The 26,766-nt window shown below is 32.6% G+C and overlaps 1 protein-coding gene across 2 annotated transcripts in view; it reads right to left on the bottom strand.

Moving 5' to 3' along the window:
• GRIK2 (glutamate ionotropic receptor kainate type subunit 2) overlaps positions 1–26,766 on the bottom strand; it is an 822,997-nt gene that overhangs the window by 464,054 nt on the left and 332,177 nt on the right. For both annotated transcript variants that reach the window (XM_051997449.1, XM_051997450.1), the window contains 3 exons: positions 16,011–16,192; positions 11,776–11,829; positions 5,802–5,975 (listed from right to left, as the gene is read on the bottom strand). In XM_051997449.1, the coding sequence (XP_051853409.1) occupies positions 5,802–5,975; positions 11,776–11,829; positions 16,011–16,192 (410 nt within the window). The remainder of the gene's footprint in view (positions 1–5,801; positions 5,976–11,775; positions 11,830–16,010; positions 16,193–26,766) is intronic.

Raw genomic sequence — 26,766 nt, 5'->3', positions numbered from 1 at the left:
TATTAGTGGGCCTTTCCTACCTTAATTAACTCCTCTGCTAAGACAAAGCATGAAACAATTGTTTTTGGTTTTTTTTAACTTTAAAAATTAACAAAGAATGAAAGAAATTACATAATTTTTGGCAGAACAGCATGGTAATATAAAAAGAAAGTTATCAGGAAGCCAAGATCATTAAAGCAATTAAAGATTCACTCTAAACCTATCTTAGTTAAGGTAGCTGGGAAATTCTCTTTTAACTCCTTAACTTTTTATCTTTTGGCTCTACTTTAAAACAAACAAACAAAAAATTTTGGGAGGCATAAGAAACTTCATTGATTCTAGGGTCTATTGTTCAAGCTTTTCTCTTTGAAGCAGTTACCTGGTCACCTCCAAGTTTACAGACTTGGCTTACTGGTCACCCAGTAGTTAGAGCATAAAAATTTCCACTTGGCTAAGTAAGGGGCCTTTCAAAATTAGTAGATGTTTCAAGGCTGGGAGAGTCACCCACCTAGAGCTGCTAAACACAAGTTCCCATATGGTAATGAAATCACTGCCCAAAGTGCTATAATACCTTCCTTGAATATTCTGTTTATAATAAATATAACTCATTACCTTCAAACTAACAGTCTAGCCTGATAATTAAAAGGCAAAGTCTTTTTTCTTCCTTTTAAACATAGATTATAGGTAATTCCAATTAGAAATTCCAAGTGGTTAGATCCCAAGATAAATAGATAAATAGAAGAGCTCATCCATAGGGACTCTTGAGTGTTCTTCAAGTGTCTAAATACCTGAACAATTAAAGATCTATGATTTCACTTCTAGGGGTGATCCTTTCTCTAATGATTATTACAATCCTTCTCCTGCTTAGTTAATCTTTCAGAGGTACCATGACTGAAAACTTCATAACCATGTGGAGAGCCTCCCCAAACTTAGACTTATGTTCACAAAATAGAGTTATAGTTTGTCACCGGTTTCATTCTCAAAGCTTTTTCAGCTTGGTAGGGACTCCTAGAGCCTTGGTCCACTGGCATAATCTCCAAAAACCCAGAATGACACATCATGATGAAATATTGAAGGAGGACTTCAATAGTAGTGAATGATGGAATACCAGTTAAATATTTAATAATATCATCTTTTACAAGATATTATATACAGTGTACTTCTTTCAGTCACTGGTGTATAGCACTATTACTTGTAGCTTTAATAAAATTAAAATTTATGTTGTATAGTAGTATCTGGGTTTAAATTATGTCATATAGTTTGTGAATAACTATGTTCCAGATAATTGAAACAATTTTGCATAAAGAGCATTGCTTTGGAATTTTTTAATTTAAATTTTGCCTTGATAATGATTGTGATTGTTGTTACTGTTTGTCCTTCATTATCAAAAGAATCATAAAAATGATGCCATGACATACAAGTGAATTGAATTTAAGTGAGGGAGGACTATACAATATTACCAGCCTCACTTTCTCTCCAGAATCATCAGGGTCCAATGTTAAGATTAGATCAGAATGCCTAGAAATAGCCCTAGATACAGTGGGAGACCTTAGACTTTTTAAGCTAATGCCTTTAATAAGTTTCAGTTTGATTGAGGAAATGCCCAAACTTGAAACAATTGCTATTTACATTCACTCTGAGTCAATCATGGTCCAAAGCTAGATCAAGTGGAGCTGACTCTCCCTGATTGATCAGCAATATCAAGAGTAGGGTGATAGTGATTTAACTTTCAGAATATTTTATTTTATACTAGGACAATCTAATATAGTAGAAAAAAGCAATTGATGTTAAGTCAGAGGACCTGAGTATAAATCCTAGTTCTGTTGGCTAAGGCCCATGTATTTAGGGCAAGTAGCTTAATTTCCCTGCGGCTCAGCTTTTTATTTATAAAATGAGTTTATATACTAAATAATTTCTAACCTCTTTCCAACTCCTAATACTCTGACTGCTAATATTTCAAAATTTAAATGTGGAAATTCTATGCATTTATTTTTAAATAATAAATAATGTCAATCTTTCTATATTTTTATAACAGTAGAATTTTTGGTGTGACATAGTCTGAATATGTTATACAAGTAGAAGAGGAAGTGTGGTGGAGAAGATAGAAAGCTGGCTTTAGAACCCAAATAATTTGGGTTTAAACACTGCCTCTGATGCATATTGGTTTTGTCACATTGGTGAAGTCACCTTCTCAGTGCCCAAGGCAACTCTCTAAGACTTTAAGTAGTAGGGCAGGTTCAGATCCACATTAACAGAGAGTTTCTTCACTGGGAATTCCCTGTGCTATTAAAACATATCTGGTCCACAAGTTAGGACATTGTACTACAACATTGTAAAGGGACCTCAATTTGGAATCGAAGAATTTGGATTCAAATTTCAGCTCTTCATCTTACAGCTTGTCCAACTTTAGGTACAATTCCCTTTACAGCTGTTTCCTCATCTGAAAATAAGTTATTCTCTGGTGTCCTTTCTAATTTCTCAAAGATCAGCCTCTTTTTCTGCTCTACCTCTAACTCACCCAAGGGACCTATACAGTATAGTGCAGAATAGTAGTAAAGGTAAAGATCTTGATTCACTGGATGGTCCCTTTCCATTCTCCCCTTTCCAGCTGATCTCTAATCCCTCCTTCATGGAACCAAGGCAATCCATTCAATGTATAATGGTATTCTTTGGCAGGTCCCATAGAACAGGGATTCTTTTTTTTTTTTTTTTTTTGTAAGTCAGTTGAGTTTAAGTGATTTACCCAGGGTCACACAGCTAGGAAGTGTTAAATGTGTCTCAGGCCACATTTGAACTGAGGTCCTCTCGCTCCAGGTCCAGTGCTCTATCCATTGCACTATCTAGCTGCCTCAAATCAGAATTTCTTAAATTGAATCCTTTTTGGCTAAGAAATTGTTACCTGATCTCAGTGTCTATCTGGGTATGGTTTCCATTCACTGCCCCAAGACTGTCATTTTTTGGAGGGGAAGGCCACTATCATTATTCTCAAACTTAACTTTGTTTCCTCCCGGGTTCCCTTTTCCTTCCCAGGAGACAGTGCCAATTTTTCAAGTAACTGGATCATGAAAAGATTATACTAAGATTGTATTACAACTCTTTCACGATTCCAGTGTAAGGATATCTCTAGTCATTTAAAACTTTTCTTCTATTTCATGCCCAAATCTTTAGGCCTCTTTAACATCTACTTTTTACACACTGGTCCCACAGTCCTTCCCTACATTAGGAATATATTCTCTGGTAACAAACAGAAACTTTTCCTCTTCAACAGTAGCTATTTTCTACTTGGAATGGCTCAGAGTGAGTCCATATCCATTTACCTCTTCCTTCCCCCAGTGGCTAGGCAGTGTGCCTCCTACCCACATTAGACTCTCCCACTGAGTTTTGGGCAGTTTGTTGACCACAATCCAGTTCCCACTGCATTTGTCTATTCATTCCCATCTTCCTCTACAGCAGGTCATGCAAATTAGTTTAGTATAGTTTGAGAAAGCCCTGGAAAAGGGAGGGAGAAGGGTCAACCCACCCCAAAGAAATAACAAAAATTTTATATCCCTTTTGCAAATATATACAGTATCATAAAAGAATGGAGTAACCAAACACAGAGATTATCAACTATGGGCTCATAAGAGAAATAAGTCAACCATAAATCCAAAATACTACCTTGTGGAAAATGATTGCTCTAGACTAGGAATGCTACTACAGCTATGGAAGAAACTTCCATTGTTCATAAATTGACAAATGCTTTTTATGTACTAGGCTTTGTTCCCTACTTTCATACTAAATACCAACCTATTATAAATATCAAAATAACCAGCCTAAGCAATTTTTTTTCAAGTTCTCCTTCCTCTTCTAGACTCCTTTACATGAGGATAAAACACTTCTTTCTGTGTTTGTCTATGTTTAAATTGCCTACATAAACTCCTAGTGATAAGTAAATCCATATTTTCTGGATTTATGTAAAAGCAACCAGTATAATTCCACATTTTAGTCATTTAATAAATAGTACTACTTTGACAGTTGGAAGTACACATTAATCCTTGCATTGCTAAATCTTAGTTCTATTTGGATATGAGGTAATGTACAAATCTTAGACCATAAATTTTCTGAAGTGGTTACTATGGATTTATAATTGACCTTTCTCCAAGTATATAATGCAATGCCACATCTATAGCACATTCAGGATGTCCACAATGACACTTTTATTTTCTTATCCTTGCAATAGAATAGTGTGGATAAGAATAGCTATAAATTCTATATTAAATACATAGGATAGCATAAAATGATATTTAAAAATTGAGTAGGTTGAAGAGTTAGAATGAAGTTAGATTCTACTAAGTATTTTATTCTCTTTATGACAATATTGTATTAAGTTCCCAATAAAAAGGTTTACCCACAAGCCTTCTGCCTCAGAACAGAAGGTTGTGTTTTTGTGATTGTAATTTTCCAGGTTATATTATGTTTCAAATTTGGTTATACAGCAGGTATTTTGTTTTGTTTTTTCATTATGATGATTCATTCAAGGTTAAGGAAGAAAAGACAAATGAAAAGATTGTTAAAATAACCCATATATTTTAATTAAAATCAGTTTTTATTTCATTAGCTTTTTTACTGTGTCTTTAGTTAACATTAAAATAGTCTTCCTAGTAAATTATTTCCTTATATATAAGTACAACTAAAAATCCTTTTGATATTTCTAAAAACAACAGAATTTTAACCTAGGCAATTAGCACTTTACTTTTAAAATATGCTGCACTTCTAGGAGGTCATTTTTTAAATTTAAAAACTCTAAGAAGCCAGAATCATTTGAATACCATAATCCTCTGAAGATAAATGCACAAAGAAGATTATTTATCTATTTATTTGAGATCTATCATTATGGATATGTTTCATGCTTTGCAGTTTTCTGAATGGATAATTTTGTTAATAGTTAAATTAATAATTAATTTAGTAGTTAAATAAATACTATGCATTTAATAGTCAAAACAGAGATAGCTCTCTTACTACTAGGATAAAATTTTTGCTTCTAATGATTATGTGGCTATTACTTGAAAAATGCAATTGATTGAATTTTGATGCATTTAAATTTAAATTTCTAGACTTGGACTCTTTTGCATCATTCATATTCATTTTCCAATTCATCATTAGTATTCTCTAATTGCTATGCTATTTAATCAGTTGCACTGATGATATTGTCCTGTCTTAAGCTTCTTGGTTAAGTTTGTCATTGTTGTTTTTTTCATTGAATATAAATAGGTCATTTACACATGGCTTTCATCATGTAGACATCCAGAATTATTCAACTTTGCAAATATATAGGTCTTTACAATTAGATTACATAGTATATATACAAAAATTAGAGTAAGATTGTACTTGAATTCAAGCAAATCAAACATTATTAATTATCAGTCTGAGATGAAAATTAAGGAATAGATTGATTAGGTTGTGAAACAAATTATCTATGTCAGATATCAATATTATAAAAGATATTAAAGACTAGAAATGAGAGTTAAATTAATGCTTTCCTAAAGTCATTTTCTTTCCTGTACCTTCTTTTCCCCCCTCCTCCCAGAAAGACAACATTAAATTCTTTTCAGTGGGGTCCTATGTGGTAGTTTCCCTTTTATATTTGTAAAACTCTTTTAGAGATGTGGATAAAAATATATACATATCATGTAAAAATTATGATAAGATTATCTTCATTAGTAGTCATTTTCATATCACATTTATGAAAAACAGATCAAATTAACATCCCAATCCTAAGGGTTTTTAATACATGAAGTACTACACAGAAATACACAAACTAATCTGTAAATGGGTATTCATACCGTCATAAATCCATCCAGCAAACCTGAATCGGGCTTAGGAGGTGCTTGCAGTCGTTCCATTGACCACTTTTCAATAATAGATGAGACTTGGCTATTTTCAGTATTTAAGATTCTGAACCCTGTCATATTAACACCACTGTATCGGTAGGGTTCCACATCAAGAGCAAAGAGGTCCTGAAAGAAAGGGAGAAAAGGAGGTAGGTAAATTGTTATTTTAAACAAAGGTTCTTAACCAATCTATGCTATTAACCAAAATTCAGCTATTTGAATTTTTCTCAAAAAGAAACACTGAATGTCAACAGAGGGGTTGGACAAAGAAAGGCATATAAAATGGAGACATGGCACATCAGTGAACATCTGGAGATCAGTTCACATCTGTTCCAAAGCATAGGTCTAAAGAAAATTTTCCCTACATGTATGCCTGGATAGATAGACAAAGACAGAACATTTTCTAGGTGCATTCAATATGACAGGTAAAAGTATATATCCTGACTAAACTATCAATTTTTTTTAAATGTTGGGAAGAATTTTCTGGTTGTCTTCAATGTTTTGTTTTGTTTTGTTTTTTATAATAACTTTTTATTGACAGAACCCATGCCAGGGTAATTTTTTACAACATTATCCCTTGCACTCGCTTCTGTTCCGATTTTTCCCCTCCCTCCCTCTACCTCCTCCCCTAAATGGCAAGCAGTCCTATATATGTTAAATATGTTACAGTATATCCTAGATACAATATATGCTAAACTATCAATTTTCAGAAGACAGACACTGTCTGTTTAACGCTCTCATTGTATAAATCAACTATGTCCCTTAAATCAACTGTTACAGGACTAAAATGCTATTAGGCAGAATGCTATTATAGATAGCATTTGGACTTGGAACCAGGTAAAACCTAGATTCAAGTCCCTCCTCAGATCCTAACTCTGTGATCCTCCACAAGTTTCTTAAGCCCTCTCAGCTTTTTTCTTATTTGTGAATTAGAAGAGTTAGTACTTTGACCTATGTCAGATTTCCTATATACTTTATTATTCTCTTCTGCTATACAATTAAAATACAACTTAGATAATATCCTTGACTCATTCAGCAATTCATTCTAATAATAATGGGAGTTTTATATATATATATATATATATATATATATATATATATATATATATATATATATATATATATATGTATGTATGTATGTATTATGGATAATGCCACAAAGACATTTCAGAGAAGCTAAAATATAATATAAAATGCTTTTTATAAACACAGTAAATATGTGTAAAGAACTCCAATATGTTTTAATTATCGCTATATAACTTATTAATACCTTTTTTAAAGTAAGCAATGTGATTGAAAATAAATCTGACATGTTTCTACTATGTTAGATATTAAAATGATTAATAAACCAAATCTAAAATTCTGAAAGATGGCTCACTCTACTTTAAGATCAGAGTCTTTCTTGCCTTTTTATTGTACAAAATTCTCTTTCTTTGATATCAGCAACTCAACTTAATCAATGTCATTTTGAATGCAATAAGAAAAACTACAAATTATAGCAATCAACCAATAAATATTTTTTTGAGTATGCAATATGTATAAAGCATTGCCTAAAGGGTATACAGGAAAAAAGAAGATAAGACATGGTCTTTGTCTTCTAGGAGCTTACCATCTTATTAGACAGAATGATAGGTAAATACACAAAAAATAAAAAGCTTTATTATGATAAGCACTATGTAAGTAGACTGAACAATAAACGTTATCAATTCAGAGGAAAAAGAGATAATTGTGAGTTGAGGTGGTCAGACAAGGCTTCAGATAAAATAGGGAGAATTTGAACTGAATTTTAAAATATTGGTAAGATTTTATTATACATTAGAGATTTGAGTAAAGATTCAGCAATTGGAAAGGCCAATGCAATTCAAAGAAAAGAGAACAGAACAGTTGACATGGAGAAGGCTTAAGTAGAATAGTAGGAAATAAAGGTGGTCAGATAAACTGAAGTTTATAGACTATGTAGAGCCTTGAATACTAAAGAGCTTAGATTTTTATCCTCAAGATCAAAAATGCCAATGATTTCTTAATATAATGCTGTATTTGATCACTGAAGGACTGTCCACTACATTTCTTTTCCCATGAGTATAATAAGGTTATTACATCAAGTAGCTTAAATATCCACTAGGTCAAGTTTTAAAATTTACTGGTTGCTAGCTATTGATTAGAAAGAATTTCTCTAGGCAACAGAGCACAAAAAGGTTTTTTCTAAAAGAGAACAGCATGATAAACAAGAATTACAACTGGGAGAGAATATGGAAGTAGGGAAGCTAAATAAAGAAAATTACAATAATATAGGCAAATTTTAATGAAAACTTGAAGTAGGATGGTAGCTATAAAAACTAAAAAGGGGCAGATCTTAGAGACAGTTTGAAGAAAGAAATGACATCATTTAATGGCATCACTTAGTGTGGAGTGGGAATAAGAACACGATAAAAAGAATCAGCGATGACTCAGAGGTTTTGATCCTGCATGACTAGGAGATGACATAAATATAGGCATATCTTAGAGATATTGCAGGTTCACTTCAGATCACCAAAATAAAGCAAATATTACAATAAAGTGAGTCACATGTTTTTTTTTTATTTTTTGGATCATATAAAAGTTAAGTTTACACTATAGTCTATTAAGTGTACAATAGGATTATGTCTAACAAATGAACATTCTTTAATTTAAAAATACTTTATGCTTTTTTAAAATGCCAACTATTGTTCAAGTCTCTAGCAAATTGCAATCTTTTTGCTGATGAAGGGTAGTGCTTAAATGTTGATGGCTGCCAACTGATCAGGATAGTTGTTGCTGAAGGTTGAGGTGGCAGTGGCAATTTCTTAAAATGAAACAATGAAATTTGCTGCATCAATTGAGTCTTTTTTTTTACTTGCACGTTTAAAAGATATTTAGAGTTATTAATTGAATGATTTTCAATATTGTTATATCTCAAAGAATAGGGAGTCCTAAGGAGTGGAAGAGAGAAAGGGAAATATCTAGTTGATATAGCAGTCAGAATCAACATTTGTTGATTAAGTTTGCTTTTTTTATATGAGTGTGGTTCACGGTGCATCAAAGTAATTACAATAGTAATTGATCATAAATCACCATAACAGATATAATAACAATGAAAATGTTCAAAATATTGTGACAATTACCAAAATGTGAAAAAGAGATATGATGTGAACACACAGAAAAAAATGGTGCTGATAGACTTGCTTCATGCAAATTTGCCACAAAACTTGAATTTATTTAAAAAAAAACATGAGTTCTTCAAAGTGCAATAAAGCAAAATACAATTAAACAAGGTACACCTGTAATTCATGAGGAGAGCTACTTTGAAAGGATCAATAAAGGGTTATTAAGAGCTGCTATGTATGGATCACTCTGAAAGGTGCAAGGGACACAAATTCAAAATCTTACAATAGTACCTATCCCAAAAGAGCTTTAGATATCTAAAGTCTGAAGTAAAAATGTCCAGGAGGCATTTGAAAATATAGAAATGGAAACTGAGAGAAAGGTAAGAGCTATTAGGTACAATTTGGAGAGTTTTTCACATAGAAGTGGTAGTTGAAGCTGTGAGAATAAATGAGTTCTCTAAGACTGAGAACTTAAAGAGAGAACAGAGAACAAAAGACTGAACCATGTGAAATGCCAACATTGTCATGGCAGGAAGACAAGAGAGGTGAGTGCAAGTGATTGAGAGGGCACAGTTACAGGAGAAAAACTTGTATTCACAATATAATGGAAACCAAAGGAGGGAAAGCTTTAAAGAAAGAAGTAGTTGTCAGTGTCAAAAGCTATACCAAGGTCAAAAAGGATGAGTACGAAAAATCCTTTAGAGCTGGTGCATAGAAGGCAATGGAATAGTAGTTTCCATAATCTCAACGGAGTACTGAGCTGGACAGCAGATTGCAACAGTTTAAGAAAGATTCTTAAGTAGCAGTAGCAAGGAAGTAGAGATTTCTAATGCTAACTAGATTTCTAACCAGTCAGTCAAGAAATTAAAGTTATGATACCCATAATAACAAATGAATCCTCTTTAATTAGAAAGAAACAAAAAAGGTTGAAAATGCATTCCAACCAAGTATAACTTTTAAAGCACATTGTAAAATGGAATTTAAAAGTGCAAATAACTAAAAGTACAGATTCAAAAAGCTTCATGTTAGTAGGATACTAGAAAAGTACAAAATATGGTCCAGTTCAGCTTCTAGCATGTTAGTCTTAAAGGCTTTTTTTTTTTTCTTTCAAGATAAATAGGTCTTCACTACACACCTGTCAGATTGGCTAGAATGACAGGGAAAGATAATGAGGGGATGTGGGAAAACAAGGACACTGATACATTGTTGGTGGAATTGTGAACACAGCCAGCCATTCTGGAGAGCAATTTGGAACTATGCTCAAAAAGTTATCAAACTGTGCATACCCTTTGATTCAGCAGTGTTTCTACTGGTCTTATACCCCAAAGAGATACTAAAGAAGGGAAAGTATGTGCCAAAATGTTTGTGGCAGCCTTGTTTGTAGTGGCTAGAAACTGGAAAATGAATAGATGCCCATCAAATGGTTGAGTAAATTGTGGTATATGAATGTTATGGAATATTATTGTTCTGTAAGAAATGACCAGCAGGATGAATACAGAGAGGCGTGGAGAGACTTACATGAACTGATGCTAAGTGAAATGAGCAGAACCAGGAAATCATTATATACCTCAACAACGATACTGTTTGAGGATGTATTCTGATGGAAGTGGATTTCTTCGATAAAGAGAGCTAATTCAGTTTCAATTGACAAAGGATGGACAGAAGCAGCTACACCCAAAGAAAGAACACTGGGAAATGAATATAAACTGCTTGCATTTTTGTTTTTCTTCCCGGGTTATTTATACCTTCTGAATCCAATTCTCCCTGTGCAACAAGAGAACTGTTTGGTTCTCACACATATATTGTATCTTGGATATACTGCGACATCTTTAACACATATAGGACTGCTTGCCATCTGGGGGAGGGGGTGGAGGAAGGGAGGGGAAAAATCGGAACAGGAGTGAGTGCAAGGGATAATGTTGTAAAAAATTACCCTGGCATGGGTTCTGTCAATAAAAAGTTATTAAAAAAAAAAGAGAGAGATGTACCTTTTGTCAGATTCTCAATATGAATGTCCAATGTAATATGATTTAAAAAAAAAACAATAAAACTAATACCATCAAAAAAAAAGATAAATAGGTCTTTAAGATAGTCTTCATCAAAACATTTCTCAAGCATGATTCACAGAAATGGAAAAATACAGTTGCCTAACCAGGGTTTTCTACAAAATGTTAATGCAAATTGCTGTGGAAACCTGAGAGTGATTTTAAAGAGGCCATCAGTTGGCAGCTGCTGTCAGGTTGTCTTTAAAGCAGCTTTTAACCTTTGGTACTTTAAAGCAAAAAACAGTTTGAAATGAGTCACTTAATATGGAGGTCCCTTCTCTAGATACTTTGTTATCTAGATCTGATCAAGTCCTTGTAAAGAAATTTTAGTTTTTATGTTCCCATGGACTCCATGATATAGAGTTAATTCCTTGTTGCATTGAGAATTTCTATTTCAGTAGTAATAAAAGAATGAGGGATGTACATTTTAAAGGCAGAGTAGCACTTTAAAAAATTATGGTCCTGAAAAATAAGGCAAATGCAAAAATAAAAATTCACTGGGAATTAAAGTCTGCAATCATATTATTTCAAAATCACTAGCTTACCAGTAAGATTTTTCTGATGCCAGCTGATATCACTAACTCTTCTGTTTTGATTTTTAAAATGACAAAATGTTACTATAAAAAATGCCAAGTCATATTTCTTCTATCTCACTTAAGGACTCTTCCTCATGATCAAATTATAATAATGAAAGTTACTTCAATCTAAAGCAATGAAAAGCCTTTTGCTACCATCCTCTTGATTTAACAAAATACTTACCAATGTAGTAAAGATATAATGATAATACTCAGTCATCATTCCCATAGCTAATGCCTAAGAGAGAAACAAAAATTTAATTATTGAAAGGTCACATAATATGTTAAGTGTATGGCTTATGACAAGTGAGAACAAAACAGTTAATTCAACCAGAATCCAATCTATTGTATTTGAGTTACACTCAAATGAGGTCAAGCAAATCATTTCTTAGCAGTTAAAAGAGATTAGTAACTATTAAAGGAATTTATGAACCAGGTCTTCTAATAGGAAGATTACTATTAGAATGTTGGGTGTTTTAAAGACTATAGCTTTACATATTAATGAAGGCATTAAGATGCTATCCAAACCCTGAAATCAGAATATCTTACTTCATTGTATTTTAATGTGTTCACCAAAAATAAAATTTAAAAAAATCCTAAATGAAGAACGCCATTTCATTTGACAAAGTAATATTACACATTTTTTTTTAGAAGTGCCAGCAAAATAAAGGAATCCTCATGTTGAGCCCTTTAAGATTTCCTTTGCAGTAATGGAAGAGATCCAAATTTACTATCATTATTCAAAAAATATATATAACTAAAAGTAGGGTTTCTGGTCTTCCTAACTGCAATTAGTGAATTGTTATGGTTTAATTACACATTCTTAAAGTTTTCATGAATTTTCTAACAACAAAAGCAACAGCTTTTGGAGTTGGAATATCCACAAGAAGAAACTGTCTTCTCATTCTGTAAACTCTTTATAAACACTTAGAGAGCATAAGCCCAAAGGTATTCACTTTAGTTGATAATGATTGCTAAATTCAGTTTTGCATGTAGAGAAAACATCATGAAATGGAAACAGGTGCTTTCACAAGCGGCTGATATGTTTCTGTAAGATCATTCTCTCTCTAATCTCATCCATTGAGCAGTTTCCACAGTACTATTGCCAAGTGCATCTCACCTTGGGAATAGAACAGCAAAAGAATCCTATTTTTCCATTAATTATTGATGTGTTATAAATATAACTATTATAAATAATGACTATAAATAAAAATAAATGTTATAAACATATGTATATAATTATAATTCCATTAATTAAAAAAGATAAAGCCTATCCTCTATGTGGGCTATGGATTTTGAGACAGGAAATATTTAGAGATTCTAGTTGAGAAGTAAGGACATTTTGTGAATGGAGTAGAGGAAAATGTTTTCAAGGGGCTAATAAAAGTGATGCTGTGAGAGGGGAGAACGAAAGATATTTATATGTCAAGAACCTACTGATTTCATGACTAAATCTCTAGAAAACAATTCTAAAACTGATAGGGACTATAAATTAGTTTACTATAAAATTACCAAGATCAAGTGTATAGGGCTGTCCAAATATATATTATGTGACTATTACAACTGTTGGAGAAAAAATTCAAATGATGAGAGTTAGATGGCATTAAAATTTGTGTGTATAAGCTAGTTTTAGATAACATACATTGTTTACTAGAAACTATTCTTTTAGTAAAACTGGGCAAGGACATTTAGATAACTTTATTCAAGATTTTATATTAAAATAAGGATGCAAAAGGAAAAGGAAGATTCTTGCAAATGTAGACACTTGTACCAGAGAATATCTGGAAATTATTATACCTAAGTAAATAAGTGAATAAGAATTGACTATTTGGTTAGTGTGTGAAGAGGAGATAAAATGGTAGAAAAGTCTGATTTAAATCTTCACTGAAGGAATGCAGGATAGGTAAAAGAGGAATGACACAGTAAGAAATGGAAAAGTAACATCCTTTCAGAGTATCATCCTCTCAGAATATCATCATTTCTTTTTACCAAGTATGAATAATATTAATAATACAAATCTTGGGGGGGGAGTTTCCATTTGCATCCTGAAATTCATATTTTACTTCAGTGATTTTCAGGCAATTGCCAAGCAATTTTCTAGAATGTATTAGCTGCGTTGTGATCTATGTTGCAGGAAGGATTTTTTACATAAAGAGTATTTTAAGTGAATGAAACCACAGATCATTTGGAATTCACATTTTTTTATAATATAAATTTGATAAAGTGGAAGCTGAGCTTAAGTTGAGAAACAGGACAAACACTCTTCTTACACTGTTTGCAACTTTTTATTGAAGGGAAACAAACTGAATCCGTGTAAGTACATAGAAATTTGTACAAAATAATGGATTCTATAACAACTGGAAAAAATATGAGAATAAGGATTGGAGCTATGATTTCAATGACACTGAATTCCCTGATGAGGAAATTCTCTTTAACAATGTAGCTCAGAGTCTTCTCTGAAACATAAAACTTAGGAGAGTTCCCTACAGCCCAAACAGGTTACCCAGAATCATGTAGTCAGGATATATCAGAAGAGGAACATGGATATTTAATATAACAGGGGAATTCAAGATACTAGTGTGGTTGACCAACTAATAGCAGACCTTGAAATGGTCATTTACAAAAATAGCCTCCATTCCTGGCTAACCAACTCATTTAAAATACCTGGAAGTCCCAGAGAGGAGATAGGAACAATCTTAGAAAACTGCTAACCTGGCACTAACCCATCCTTGTTACAGACGTAGTGTTCAATCATACCCTAATCCATAATTCTTAGCACTACTGTGGATGACTAGCTACCTGAAAGTTCTGTAGTCCTTTGTTATCTATCTGAAGATTCTGTAGTCTTTCCACTAGATACCTGTCGACTTCTACTGCCTTTAATATGAAGCAGCTCAGTCTTCTCTGCTCAACCCCAGCCTGATTGATTAGCCTTTCCTGGTCCTTCGCTGAGCATCCTTGCAATCAGTTTCTTCTGGTAATATAACTGAGGCTGAGAGAAATTAAGTAAATAGTGCAAAGGCATACAGGCACTAAGTGGTAGAAACAGGATCCAATCCAGGTCCTCTGACTCAAAATAAAGATACCGTGTAGCCTCTTAGAAAGGTGATTTGATATCTTTTTGACTACTGGGGTTTCCTCAAGGTTGGTTAGGGACTTTCATACATAATCTTCAATTATTAAATGCAATAAAAGCAATATTGGATCTTAAAGTGAATGCATCATTGAACAAAAATGTTAATGAAGGATGAAAAGATAACTGAAACTTACAGCCTCACAGAGAAAGTTTCTCTCTTAATGTCCCTGGGAATGCTCAGAGCCAAGAAAATAAGCAATGATATATTTTACTACATGCAAATAGATAATGCGCTTGATTCATTTAAAGAATCATCCATTAATGTCACTTTCCAAAAGGATTGGGAAAATTATATAAAGATAACACAAAAAAATAGAGAGTACAAAAAATAGGTAACTACTCATTAGACATTGCAAAATGTCTTGACTATCCCATAGAGATACTTTACAATTTTGCATATATATACACTACATAAATACACACACACACATATATATCAAGTTCAACACATATGCACCTAAATCTAGATATATAAAATATATCTATCAATAGACATCTATTTACATGTTGATTTTTCAAAAGAGTTAATCATGTGTGGTCATGTGCCTTTGAACCTCGATTCCCTTGTTTTTAAAATAAAGACATAAACCTAGAGCAGGGGTCTGATGTCAGAAAAAATTACCCTCATCTGAGCATGTCTATCCCTTCTGAGAGAAGATTGCTGTTACACAGGTGTGGTATGATGGTTAGAATGCTGAATTTGAATCCTACCTCTCCCATTTACTACTTATGTGAGTCTGGATGATTATTAAATCAAGAAGCATTCATTTAGAGCATATTATTTATCAAATGTCTATTTCTAAGGCTAAGACACCAGTAAGTCAGCATCAGTCTCTGACCTTCAGTTTTCTCTTCTATGAAAGGAGGGCATTGGATTAGGATGACATTTAAGATCTCTTCTGGCAATAAATATCTGATTTTATGACATTGTTCACACACAGCATATGTATAGTGCACAACAGTTATCATTGCACTAGTGAAAAAATAGAGCATTCTCAGTGCATGCTATTTATGTTTACAAATAATGTTGTAGCTTTTGAAAGCTATATGGATTAACATTTAGAAATTCTACAAACATTTAAAATTTTATGTAAATGAAAATTAAATGGAAAGCAATTATTATAACATCCATTATAAAAATATTTCAAGATGATTTGACTGATTTTTCTGCCTTACTGAGGAAAATAGTTATTGGCCATTTGAAAGTGAAACCACACTTCATCTCCAAAATTTAATTTATTAAGTATAATTGAACCTTGCCATTTAATCAAGCTAGTGATTACCTGTTTCAGAATGCCTGCTGCCATTTCATGGCTGCAGTCAAAGATTACGTGAAACTCTTTGCCTCTTTTCATCTCCTTTAGTAAAGGTTTTGCATCTTTTGTGTCAGCAGGCAACTGACGTATTTTCAACCGCAAATTGTACCTTGATGGAGCTTTGATGAGCTCTTGCAAACGAATGAGGCCTTCAATGAAAAAAAAGAAAAAAGAATATTATAAAAACAATGATAAAACATAGTTCTTATTAAGACATACTCTCTTTTGGAGAAGGCAAGAATTTACAAAACCATGCCGTAATATTATAGCCATATTACTGTATGTCCTTTTTTCTTTTGTATTATATTAGTCAACAGGAATAAACTTTTTAGAATTACTTTCAGTGACATGAATTAATCTATTTCTTATATTCTGCTAAAATTATTATTTCTTTCCTAAGTATGATTTTTAAAACAAACAAACATTAAACCAATACAATCCTAGACTAATTGTTCCTGATTCTTTTTGGATAATTTGTCAGATTTCAATATACCTTAGATTGTTTGCAACACTGGAACACCTGAAAGTTACATACAAAAAGACAATGAATTTGCTTTGTTTAATTCTTTAAATTGTACATTTGTACATTACATTTTTGAGTATTACACTGGTACAAACTAAAGGTTGTATATTTAGAATTATATGGAGAAACTATTAGAATAAAAATGCTAAATTTGATGTTAAGCAGAAATACAATTGAATTTAATACAAACCCTGATCTGTGAGTGACCAACATTACTTTATTTAACTCTTTAAGAAAAACAGAATAAAATCAGATCTTCTTTAGCATGCATGTTCATCTCTGTATCAGAAAGATGATGTAAAAATTATTAGTAATATAGGAAATCCAATGTTCATTATTTAATAATAATAAATACTAGAACTTTATAAAGTTTACAAAAATAATACAAATCATGTGACAATCCTGTTAAATAAAATCAAGTGTATTATTTTTCAATTTTTATATTATCAAGAAAACAAGTGGGCTATTTTCAAATAGGAGGGAGGGCACAGAAAATCAGGCTTTGTCCTGTTCTATTAATTATTTTTATCAACTTGAACAAAAATGTTGATAGTATGCTTATGAAATTTATAAATGATATACAACTATTGAAGTTATAAAAAAGATACAAAACATATTAAAATATATGTTGGCACAAAGAATTGAGATCTAAAAAGATGTTGACAGGCTGGAGCAAAGGCAAAAATTAAATATGATGAAAATTTACAGGAATTTAACACATTGAAAAAACAAAAAACATAACTACATAAGTAGTAAATATTAAAACAATCATTCACATGAGAAAAGAACCTGAGATTTTCATGGACTGCAAGCTCTAACAAGTCATCAACAATGACTAAGAAAATAATGAATTAAAAGAAATACAGTGTATATATTGCTCAAAATGAGGGAGTGGAAATAATTCTACAAAACCCCTATTCTTGTCAAATCACATCTAAAGTATTGTGTTTGATTAAAGACACTTTAATTTAGAAGAAACTGACAAACATAAAAACAACCAGATAAAGAGGGAACTCAAAATTATGTTATATTTGAAGGAATTAGAGAGGTTTCCTTGGAGAAGAGTTGAGGGGTGAGACAACTTATAATTTATTTTGTCCTTCAAATTTTGGACAAAGGGAGTAAACAAGACTCAAGGGGAGAAGTTATGGGCAAAGGCTTCAACAAAACATAATGAATTTCTTCCTAACAATCTGATATTTTCAAAATGAAATGTGTTTCCTTGTCAAATAATGAATAAAGTACCAGTGGAGTTTTCTAATCCAAAGTTGATAATAAATATTACATGTGTTGTAAAAAGGGAAGAAATGTGCTTTTTACTGAATATTGGATAAGATGCCCCCTTATTTTCCATTCAGCTTTAAGATTCTATGAATAAGAGTAGGCAGATTATTTTATAACATAACTCCTAACTTTAAGCAATTCCAATTTGATAGGCCTAAAATATATTAAAATATATTCACATATAAATATGCTTAATAATTGTAATATTAAAATAATACAAATAACAATTAACTGAATTAATCCATAACTAATGATTCAACAGCCTAGCATTCTATTTAATTTTAAGAATTCAAGTCTTTTAAGTTTCAGAAAAAGAAACACCAAAAAAAAAAAAGTGTAATGTACCTATTAAACAATAAAGCTGTCAATAAAAATTTATCGGTTTATTATGTGACAAGCATTATGTTAAGACCTGGGAATACAGAGAAAGGCAAAAGATAGTCACTCTTCTCCAAGAGGACACAGTCTAATGAGAGAGAAAAAATAAAAACAATTATGTGCAAACAATATAAATTGAAGATAATAAATAGAAGGAAGGCTCTAGCGTTCTGGGAACAGGAAAGGCTTCTTTAGAAGGTGGGATTTTTAGAGATGAGAAAAGAGAGTATTCTAGATGTAAGGGAGAAGCAGTAAAATGCTCAAAGTCAAGAGAATGAGTATTTTGTTCAAGGAATAGCAAGGAGACCATTTGCCTTTGAACCACAGAGTACTTGATGAAGTAGGTGGGTAGCAGGTATAAGATGAATAGAAATGGGAGGGGAAGGGATAGGTTATGAAGGACTTTGAACCTCAATGGAAGATTTTATATTTAATCTCTAAGGTGTTAAAAAGATACTGGAGTTTACTGAGGAGAGTGCTATCTTAAATTTCTTCTTTAGGACCATCAGTAACAGTTGAGTGGAGAATAGACTGTACTGGAGAAAGGTTTGGGGCAGAGAGATTAACCAGCAGGCTATTGCAATAGTCTGGTCTGAGGTGGTGAAGGTCTGCATTAAGATGGTGGTCATGTCAGAGAGGAAAGAGTGGAGACATGAAAAAAGAATTTGCAAAAATAAATTTAAAGCTAGGTAGTACAGTGGATAGAGTTCTGGAACTGAAATCAAGGAGACTCCTCTTCCTGAGTTCAAATTCGGCCTCAAATATTAGCTGCCTGACCCTGCATAAGTCACTTAATCCTATTTACCTCAGTTTTCTTATCTTTAAAATGACGGTGGAGGAGGAAAAGGCAAACCAGTCCAGTATCTCTGCCAAGAAAAACCCAAATAAGATCATTAAGAAAGAGATACAAGTGACTGAAATGAAGAGATACAACAAAAATTAAAAGGCTTTAGCAATAAGTTGGATATTGGGATTTTAATCTTAGGAATTTATATATGTAATGAGTATAGATTTGCTTACTGAGTTACAGAAAGGTGTACATTAAGGTAGCACATGTTTAAAGTGACAGAGAAAAGAATTGGGCATCAGCTAAAAATCAAAATGTTTCCATTAATAAGGTAAGAACCATATTCTTGGGTTCTTTGAGGTTCTAGATCTATGATCCAATAACATAGTTGTAACTATAAGAGATACTCCTTGTTTTAAAATGGATAAACTGAGGACACCCACAATTCCAGTCCAGATGGTCCAACTCTGAATTCAGGGCCCAAACTAAGAAAAAGGTGTATATTAAATATATCAGCATTATGAATAGTAAAGTAGCTTTGTTATTTGATATTCATGCAATCCTTAGACAAATTATTCAACATCGCTAGGGTGCAGTTATAAAATCTATAAAATTAAGTATTATATTAGGCAACCTCTGAGATCCTTTCTAGTTCTTAATCTATAATCCTATGATATTAAGACAGCAATGGTTATAGTTTTATTATACTCAAACAAATAAGCAGCAGCTCTCAATTCATTCCCAAGAATTATCCATATGTGTTGCATTTCAAAAGGAATGGAACAACAATATGTAAAGGGAACATTAGAAATGGAGAAGAAACAAAAAAAGAAGGCAATTGCCATACAGATTATTTATTTATTTATTTAATAGAATATTTGTAGAATGGAGCAGAGATAGTCTAACAACATTACAATTTTGCTGCTGATCATATGCAATATATATTCCATTTCCTCCATCAATCAATCAAAAAACACATATTGAGTGGTTTTTATATGCCAGATACTGTGCTAAGTACTGGAGATACAAAAATAATCAAAAGACAATCCCACCTTTAAGAACTTACAATCTAATGAGAGAACATGTAAACACATATATACAAAGCCAGCTATTTACAGGTAAAATAGGAAATAGTTAAAAGAGTAAGGTCCTAAGTGAGAGAAAGGCTTGGGAAAGAAGGTGGAATTTTAGTTGAGACTTAAAGGAAGCCAGGGGAAAAAATAGTCAGAGTGGAGGACCAAGAGCATGGAGGGCAGCCAGAAGAAGAAGGGAAAAAAAGCCAGTAGAGATATAGTGTCTTGTGAGATTCTTAGCAACAGCGCATAAAATAGTTTTAGTAGAATGATAAGGTCAGAAACTGGATTTAGGGGATTAAAGAAAGAGAAAGAGGTACTTATTGTAAATGACCTTTTTGAGTAGTTCAGTTACAAAAGGCAGAAGAGATACAGGATGAAAGTGGGCAGAAAAGGATCAACTGAGGGTTTGGTTTGTTGTTGTTTTTTCAAGATAGATGAGAAAGGGACTTGTTTATAGGCAGTAGGAAATGAGCCAGCAGAAAGGAAGAAAATGAAAATAAGTGAAATAGTAGGAATGATGGCAGGTGGAGGGGGCAAGCTCTTGTAGAAAATGGGGATGAATAGAATCAACAGAACAAGTAAGCGAATTAGTCTTCGTAAGAGAAAGGCTGATTTATCATATGAATAAAAAAGGAGGGGAAGGAGAGAATGATAGAAGGCATCCGAATAATGGGAGATGTGGAAAAAGTTAAAAAGGGAGCTCATGGCAAATAGTCTCATTTTTTTTCTGTAAAATACTAGTTAAGGTTCTCACCTGAGGGAGTGAGAGAAGAGGAGCCATAGAAAGTTTAAGGAAGGATAAAAGATTTCAAAAAGTCTTGGAGGAAGAGAGATAGTGAGTTGATAAGAAAATATAGTGAGATTGCCTAGCTACAACAAGGGCTCACTTGAGGTTTTGTAACATAAATATATAGTAAATCAAATCAGAAACATTAAATGATTTTCTCTATTTTCATTCAGCAGCACACGTATAGCAACAATGTAATGAATGGTGGGAGTGATACAAGGCTGAGGCTTGACTGGACATAATCAGTGTTATGATAAAGGATCTAGAGATTATAAAGAAAATGGCAGTGTAGAGTTGAATTGGTTCATCAAAGGTCCAAGATAGGGAAATGAAGAGGTAGTGATTAAGGCAAGAAAAAGATCTGAGAGTATTGAAAAGTGGAGAGATTGGAAGTCATTAAGTGGCTAAAGAGAAGGAGAGGTTAAAAGACAGTAAGTTATGGTCAGATAAGGGGATTTCACAATTCTTGAAAATAGAGGTACCCCAATTGATAAATATCCAAAGGATATGAATAAGCAGTTTTCAAATTAAGAAATCAAAACTATCTATACTCATGTGAAAAAAATGCTCTAAAACTCTATTAATTAGAGAAGTTCAAATTAAGACAACTCTGAGATACCACTTCATACTTATCAGATCAGCTAATATGATAGAAAAGAAAAATAATAAAATGTTGGAAAGAATATGGATAAACTTAAAAAGTAATGCATTGCTGGTGGAGTTATTAACTGATCCAATCATTCTTGAGAGCAATTTGGAACTGTGCATATCTTTGATTCCTACAATACTACCACCAGGTCTAAATTCCAAAGAGATCATTAAAAAAAAGGAAAAGTACCCACAAGCACACAAAATGTTTATAACACCACTCAGGGTGGTATCAGAGAATTAAGAATTAAGGGAATTCTCCATCATTTGGGGAATGGCTGAACAAACTGTGGTGTATAAATGTAATGGCATACTATTGTTCTCTAAGAAATGATGAGCGGGGAGATTTCAGAAAAAGCTGGAAACATGTGAACTGGTGCTGAGTGAAGTGAGCAGAACCAGGATAATATTGTACACTAACAGTAGTAACATGTACAATGGTTAACTTTGATAGACTTAGCTTTTCTCAGCAATAAAATGATGTAAGACAATTCAAAAAGATGCATGATGGAAAATGCTATACATATCCAGAAAAAAGAACTATGGAATCTCAATGTGGATTAAAGCATACAGTTTTCACTTTATTTTTTTGCTGATTCTTCTTTCTCATGATTTTTCCCTTTTATTCCAATTTTTTTTTTTGGCTGAAGCAATTAAGATTAAGTGACTTGCCCAGGGTCACACAACTAGGAAGTATTAAGTGTCTGAGACTAGATTTGAACTCAGATCCTCCTGACTTCAGGGATGATGCTCAATTCACTGCCCTATTTTGATTCTTCTTTCACAACATGATTAATATGGAAATGTGTTTAATATGAGTGTATATGTATAATCTACATCAAATTGTTTGCTGTCTTGGGAAGGAAGAAAGGGAAGAAAGGAGGGAGAAAAAAATGGAAATCAAAACTTTATAAAAGTAAATGTTGAAAGCTAAAAAGGAAAAGAAAAAATGTTTAAAAAATAAGAAAATAGAGATAGTATATTTATTATCCATAAAATAATGGAATTAGACTAAAATGATATTCTTAAAATGGAGTCTGTGAACTTAAAAAAATAAACAATATCAATAAATATATCTTAGTATAATTTGTTTTCTGCATAATCCTATATATTTTATTTTATTCATTTAAAAACAATTCTGAGAAGGGGTTCTCAGGCTTCAGCATACTGTCCAAAGGTTCTATGATACAATAAAAATTAGGAATCCCTGGACTAAAGGAGAATGTAAGTCCCTCCAGCTCTTTGATATTCTGAATCTAAAATTATTTTTGATAGATATTGATAGTTTTTTTAATGAAATACATTGGAGAGATAGAAAGAAAATTATTCTCTTCCCAAAAGCATACACAGAAGGAAGCTAAATGCATAAATGATTATAGCTTTGGTCATCACATTGTCATAAATTCCAAATTATGGGGCCCTCACAAAAGAGTCTCATACTTACCTGTTATTTCATTTTAATTCCAAGAGAAGATAATATTTAATAAGTTTTATTATTCAAACAAACAATATATGAATCATTCTGATTGTCAGTAGGAGAAACAGATCATGAAAATGCTACTAAAGGTTTCTAATCTCATCCTCTTGCTCAGCCTCCTTTGAACAAATAATTAGGTTGGTTAATATTATCTAATTTAGAGTGGTTGAGGCTACAATGCCAGATGCTTTGAAATTCCATTAACTCAATTAAGAGCAACCATACTTTCCCAGAGCTACAATAATTAAACTTGAATATAAAGGTAAACTCATAATGAAACTTGAGAAAGGTAGCAGTCAATTCCCCTAAATAAAGTTGAAGATGTTGGAAAAACTTTTAATTCAATATTTTTAGCTATTAACCTGTGCCATATGTACCCTATTGCTAAAAGAATAAGTGTATAAATGGATTATTAATGAATGAAAGAGTGAAAATGCATTTGTCACATGCTTAATGTATGCTTTGCACACACTAATAAGAAATTAGAGCCATTGCCTGCTTTCAAAAAGCTCACATTCTAATTAGAGAAACAATACATTTAAGAAGTTTTAGCTCACAAGTCAGATAGAAAGAACCTGTAGTCCTTATGCATGAGGGTAGCAGATAGTAATATATATCCTTATAATCTCCATTGATGAAATAATATCTTTTTTATTTTGAACAATTCACACATAGTCCTGATGATTTTAATGCTGAAAGCTTTCTTTTTTAGTAGCTGCAGTTGCTGAGGAGACAGACAGCATATCCAAAGGCCTTTCTTACTGAGGTGATGACTATGAGGCCTGAAATAAAAGCAGAGCTAGTGGCCTGAGGGGGTGGGTAACACTGGTTGGTATTCCTGAGGTTCGTGGGTTTAGCTACCTGTCTGCATCAGTTGGGCAATGATTGGTGGAAATAAAAGTAAATCCCTTCTCCACAGGGATAGCATCTGAGTGATGGCCGGGGCCAGATGGGAAACAGAATTGGTAGTCTTAAGAGACACTTAGAGAACATTATCAGGACTTCTAGATTCAGGGTATCTAAATGTGTCCTTTGGGATCTGAGGGGAAATGGTGGTTAAGATAGAGGCAGTGGTTTGACTTTTCCTAGACTTTTTCTTCCTTGACCTTTGGTAGAAACGGTATAAAGTATTTCTACCTCAGGATGACCTTCTGGTCCAAAACTCTGCCGGGGAGCAGACAAAGTACACCTGTAGGACTGACTAGCTATACAGTGGAAGTGCATTGAATTGGAGATGAGAGGAATTGAATATAAATATTGCTTCTTCTCAGTCTTACTTGTGTAATTACAAAACTTTGTTGTCAGCTTTACTCCTGTCAGATTTTGTTCCTGATGCCTTCAGAGTTAAGCTTTTTCTTCCTCTTCTCTAGTTCTACTCTTATGGCAATTTCTTCCTAGAGTTTTTTTCCTCTGATTTCTAAAACCTCAAGTCTGTGACTTATTTAACTTTGTTGTGAAACTGATCAATTGCTCATTTATGTCAGCATGACCCCAATAGTCCTTATATGATCTTTCTATAATCTCCAGTTATTTAATGTATAATTCTGTTGTAACCTTCAAAATTCTAAAGAGTTCAATTCAAATGAGCTGATGGAGCACAATGCCCAAAAGCCATCATTAATTTAGTCACCATTCTGTCTTCAAATGGGTACTCTCGTTATCTTCAGATAAAGAGTAATTCCATATATGATCCACAGAAGAATCTATGCCTTTACACCATCTCTTATACAAAAGACTTTTTATTCTTAAGTTAATTTTCTCATTTTTACTTATTCTTTTTCTGCCCTTTTCAGGAAACAAACTGTTCACAGATCAAAGGAGCAATATCTAACCCACCCACCCACACATACACACATTCTTTTCTTTCAATTTTTCAGAAGATAAATTTTTATTAATATGGTAGTAATTAAAGACATCCAAAACACCCATACCAAAATAAAGTCAAAATGGGTACATGATTTGGACATAAAGGATGATACCATAAACAAAGTAGGAGAGCAAGGGATAATTTACCCTTCAGATCTTTAGAGAACAGATAAATTTATGACCAAAGAAGAACTGGGAGAATCTTGTGAAAGGCAAAATGGAAACCTTTGATTACACAAACAAAACCAACAGAAACAAGATTAAAAGGGAAGAAAAAGCTGGAAAATATATTTATAGCCAGTACTTCTGATAAAGATCTCATTTCTAAAATATACAAAGAACTGTGTCAAATTTATAAGAATCAAGTCATTCCCCCCAACTGATAAATGGCCAAAGGATATGAAAGGACAATTTTCAGATGACAAAATTAAAGACAGTTGTATGAAAAAATGTTCTAAATCACTGTTGATTAGAGAAATGCAAATTAAAACAACTCTGAAGTACCACTCACACCTCTCAGATTGTCTAGGATAACAGGAAAAGATAATAATAAATGTTGAAGGGGATGTGGGAAAACTGGGACTCTAATGCATTGTTGGTGGAGTTGTGAAATGATCCAACCATTCTGAAAAGCAATCTGGAATTACGCGCAAAGGGCTATAAAACTGTGCATACCCTTTGACCGAATAGTGCCACTACTGGATCTGTATCCCAAGAAAATCATAAAGGAGGGAATAGAATCCACATGTGCAAAAGTGTTTGTAGAAGCTTTATGGAAATTGGAAAAATTGGAAAATGAGTAATTGCCCATCAACTGGAGAAAGGCTGAACAAGTTGTAGTATATGAAGATAATGGAATGTTATTGTTCTATAAAAAATGATGAACAAACTGATTTTAGAAAGGCCTGGAAAGATTTATATGAACTGATGCTGAGAGAAAGAAGCAGAACTAGGAATATACTATACACAGTAACAGCAAGATTGTGTGATGATCAACTATGACAGAAATAGTTTTCCTCATTGATTCATTGATCCAAAACAATACCAATAGACTTTGGACGGAAAATGTCATCTGCATCCAGAAATAGAAGGAGACTGAGTGTAAATTAATACATGCTATGTTCACTTCTATTTTTCTGTTGTTGTTTTTTATATATATTTATTATGGTTTTTCCTTTTTGCTCTAATTTTTCTCTCTCAACATGATTTATAAAATAATGTGTATTAAAAATAAATAAATTTACTAGGAAAAAAAACAAACTCTTATAGTCTAAAATAATTAAAGAGATTGCAATATGTAAAAGAATTATTTCTCTGTCACTCTGATGTAATTGTTTTTTTTTCCCCTATTATAAGAAGCTTGCTAGATTTTTTCTTTTTGTTCAAGGGTTATTTTTCTATCCCTGTGAACCTGTGCTTAAGCATAATAAAATCCAGGTTTTTACCTCAAGTAAAAAAAAATAAATGAAATTTTAAAAGAGAGAAGTTTTAGATTTCATACCTTATCATACAGATGAATGGTGAAGGATTTACATGAAGAAAAAAAGAATCATGGAATGTTGAGTTGGAAGGTATCTCAGAGGTCATCTGGTCAAATTTCTTCTCTATAACATTTCTGATGCCTTCTCTGTCAATCTCTCTTTAAGGACCTTAATTAAACAGAAACTCTAAACACTTCCTAAGGCATCTCATGAGTTAATCAGCTCATCTTGTTAAACAACTATTGATATTTGGGAGTTCTTTCTATCTTCTGTTGAACCAAACTCTGACTCCTTTCTTTTTTTTTTTTTTTCTTAATGATTTCCTTTCTAAAGCCAAATGAAACAATTTTTACCTACTGCCATTTACCCCCTTCTACATGATACCCTTTCAGAGTCATGGAATTTTAGACCTTTAA

Source organism: Antechinus flavipes, chromosome 4 (genome assembly GCF_016432865.1).
Source record: "Antechinus flavipes isolate AdamAnt ecotype Samford, QLD, Australia chromosome 4, AdamAnt_v2, whole genome shotgun sequence".
NCBI lineage: Eukaryota > Metazoa > Chordata > Mammalia > Dasyuromorphia > Dasyuridae > Antechinus > Antechinus flavipes.
The sequence above is the reverse complement of the archived record's forward strand: the minus strand, read 5'-3'. Positions and strand labels throughout refer to the sequence as shown.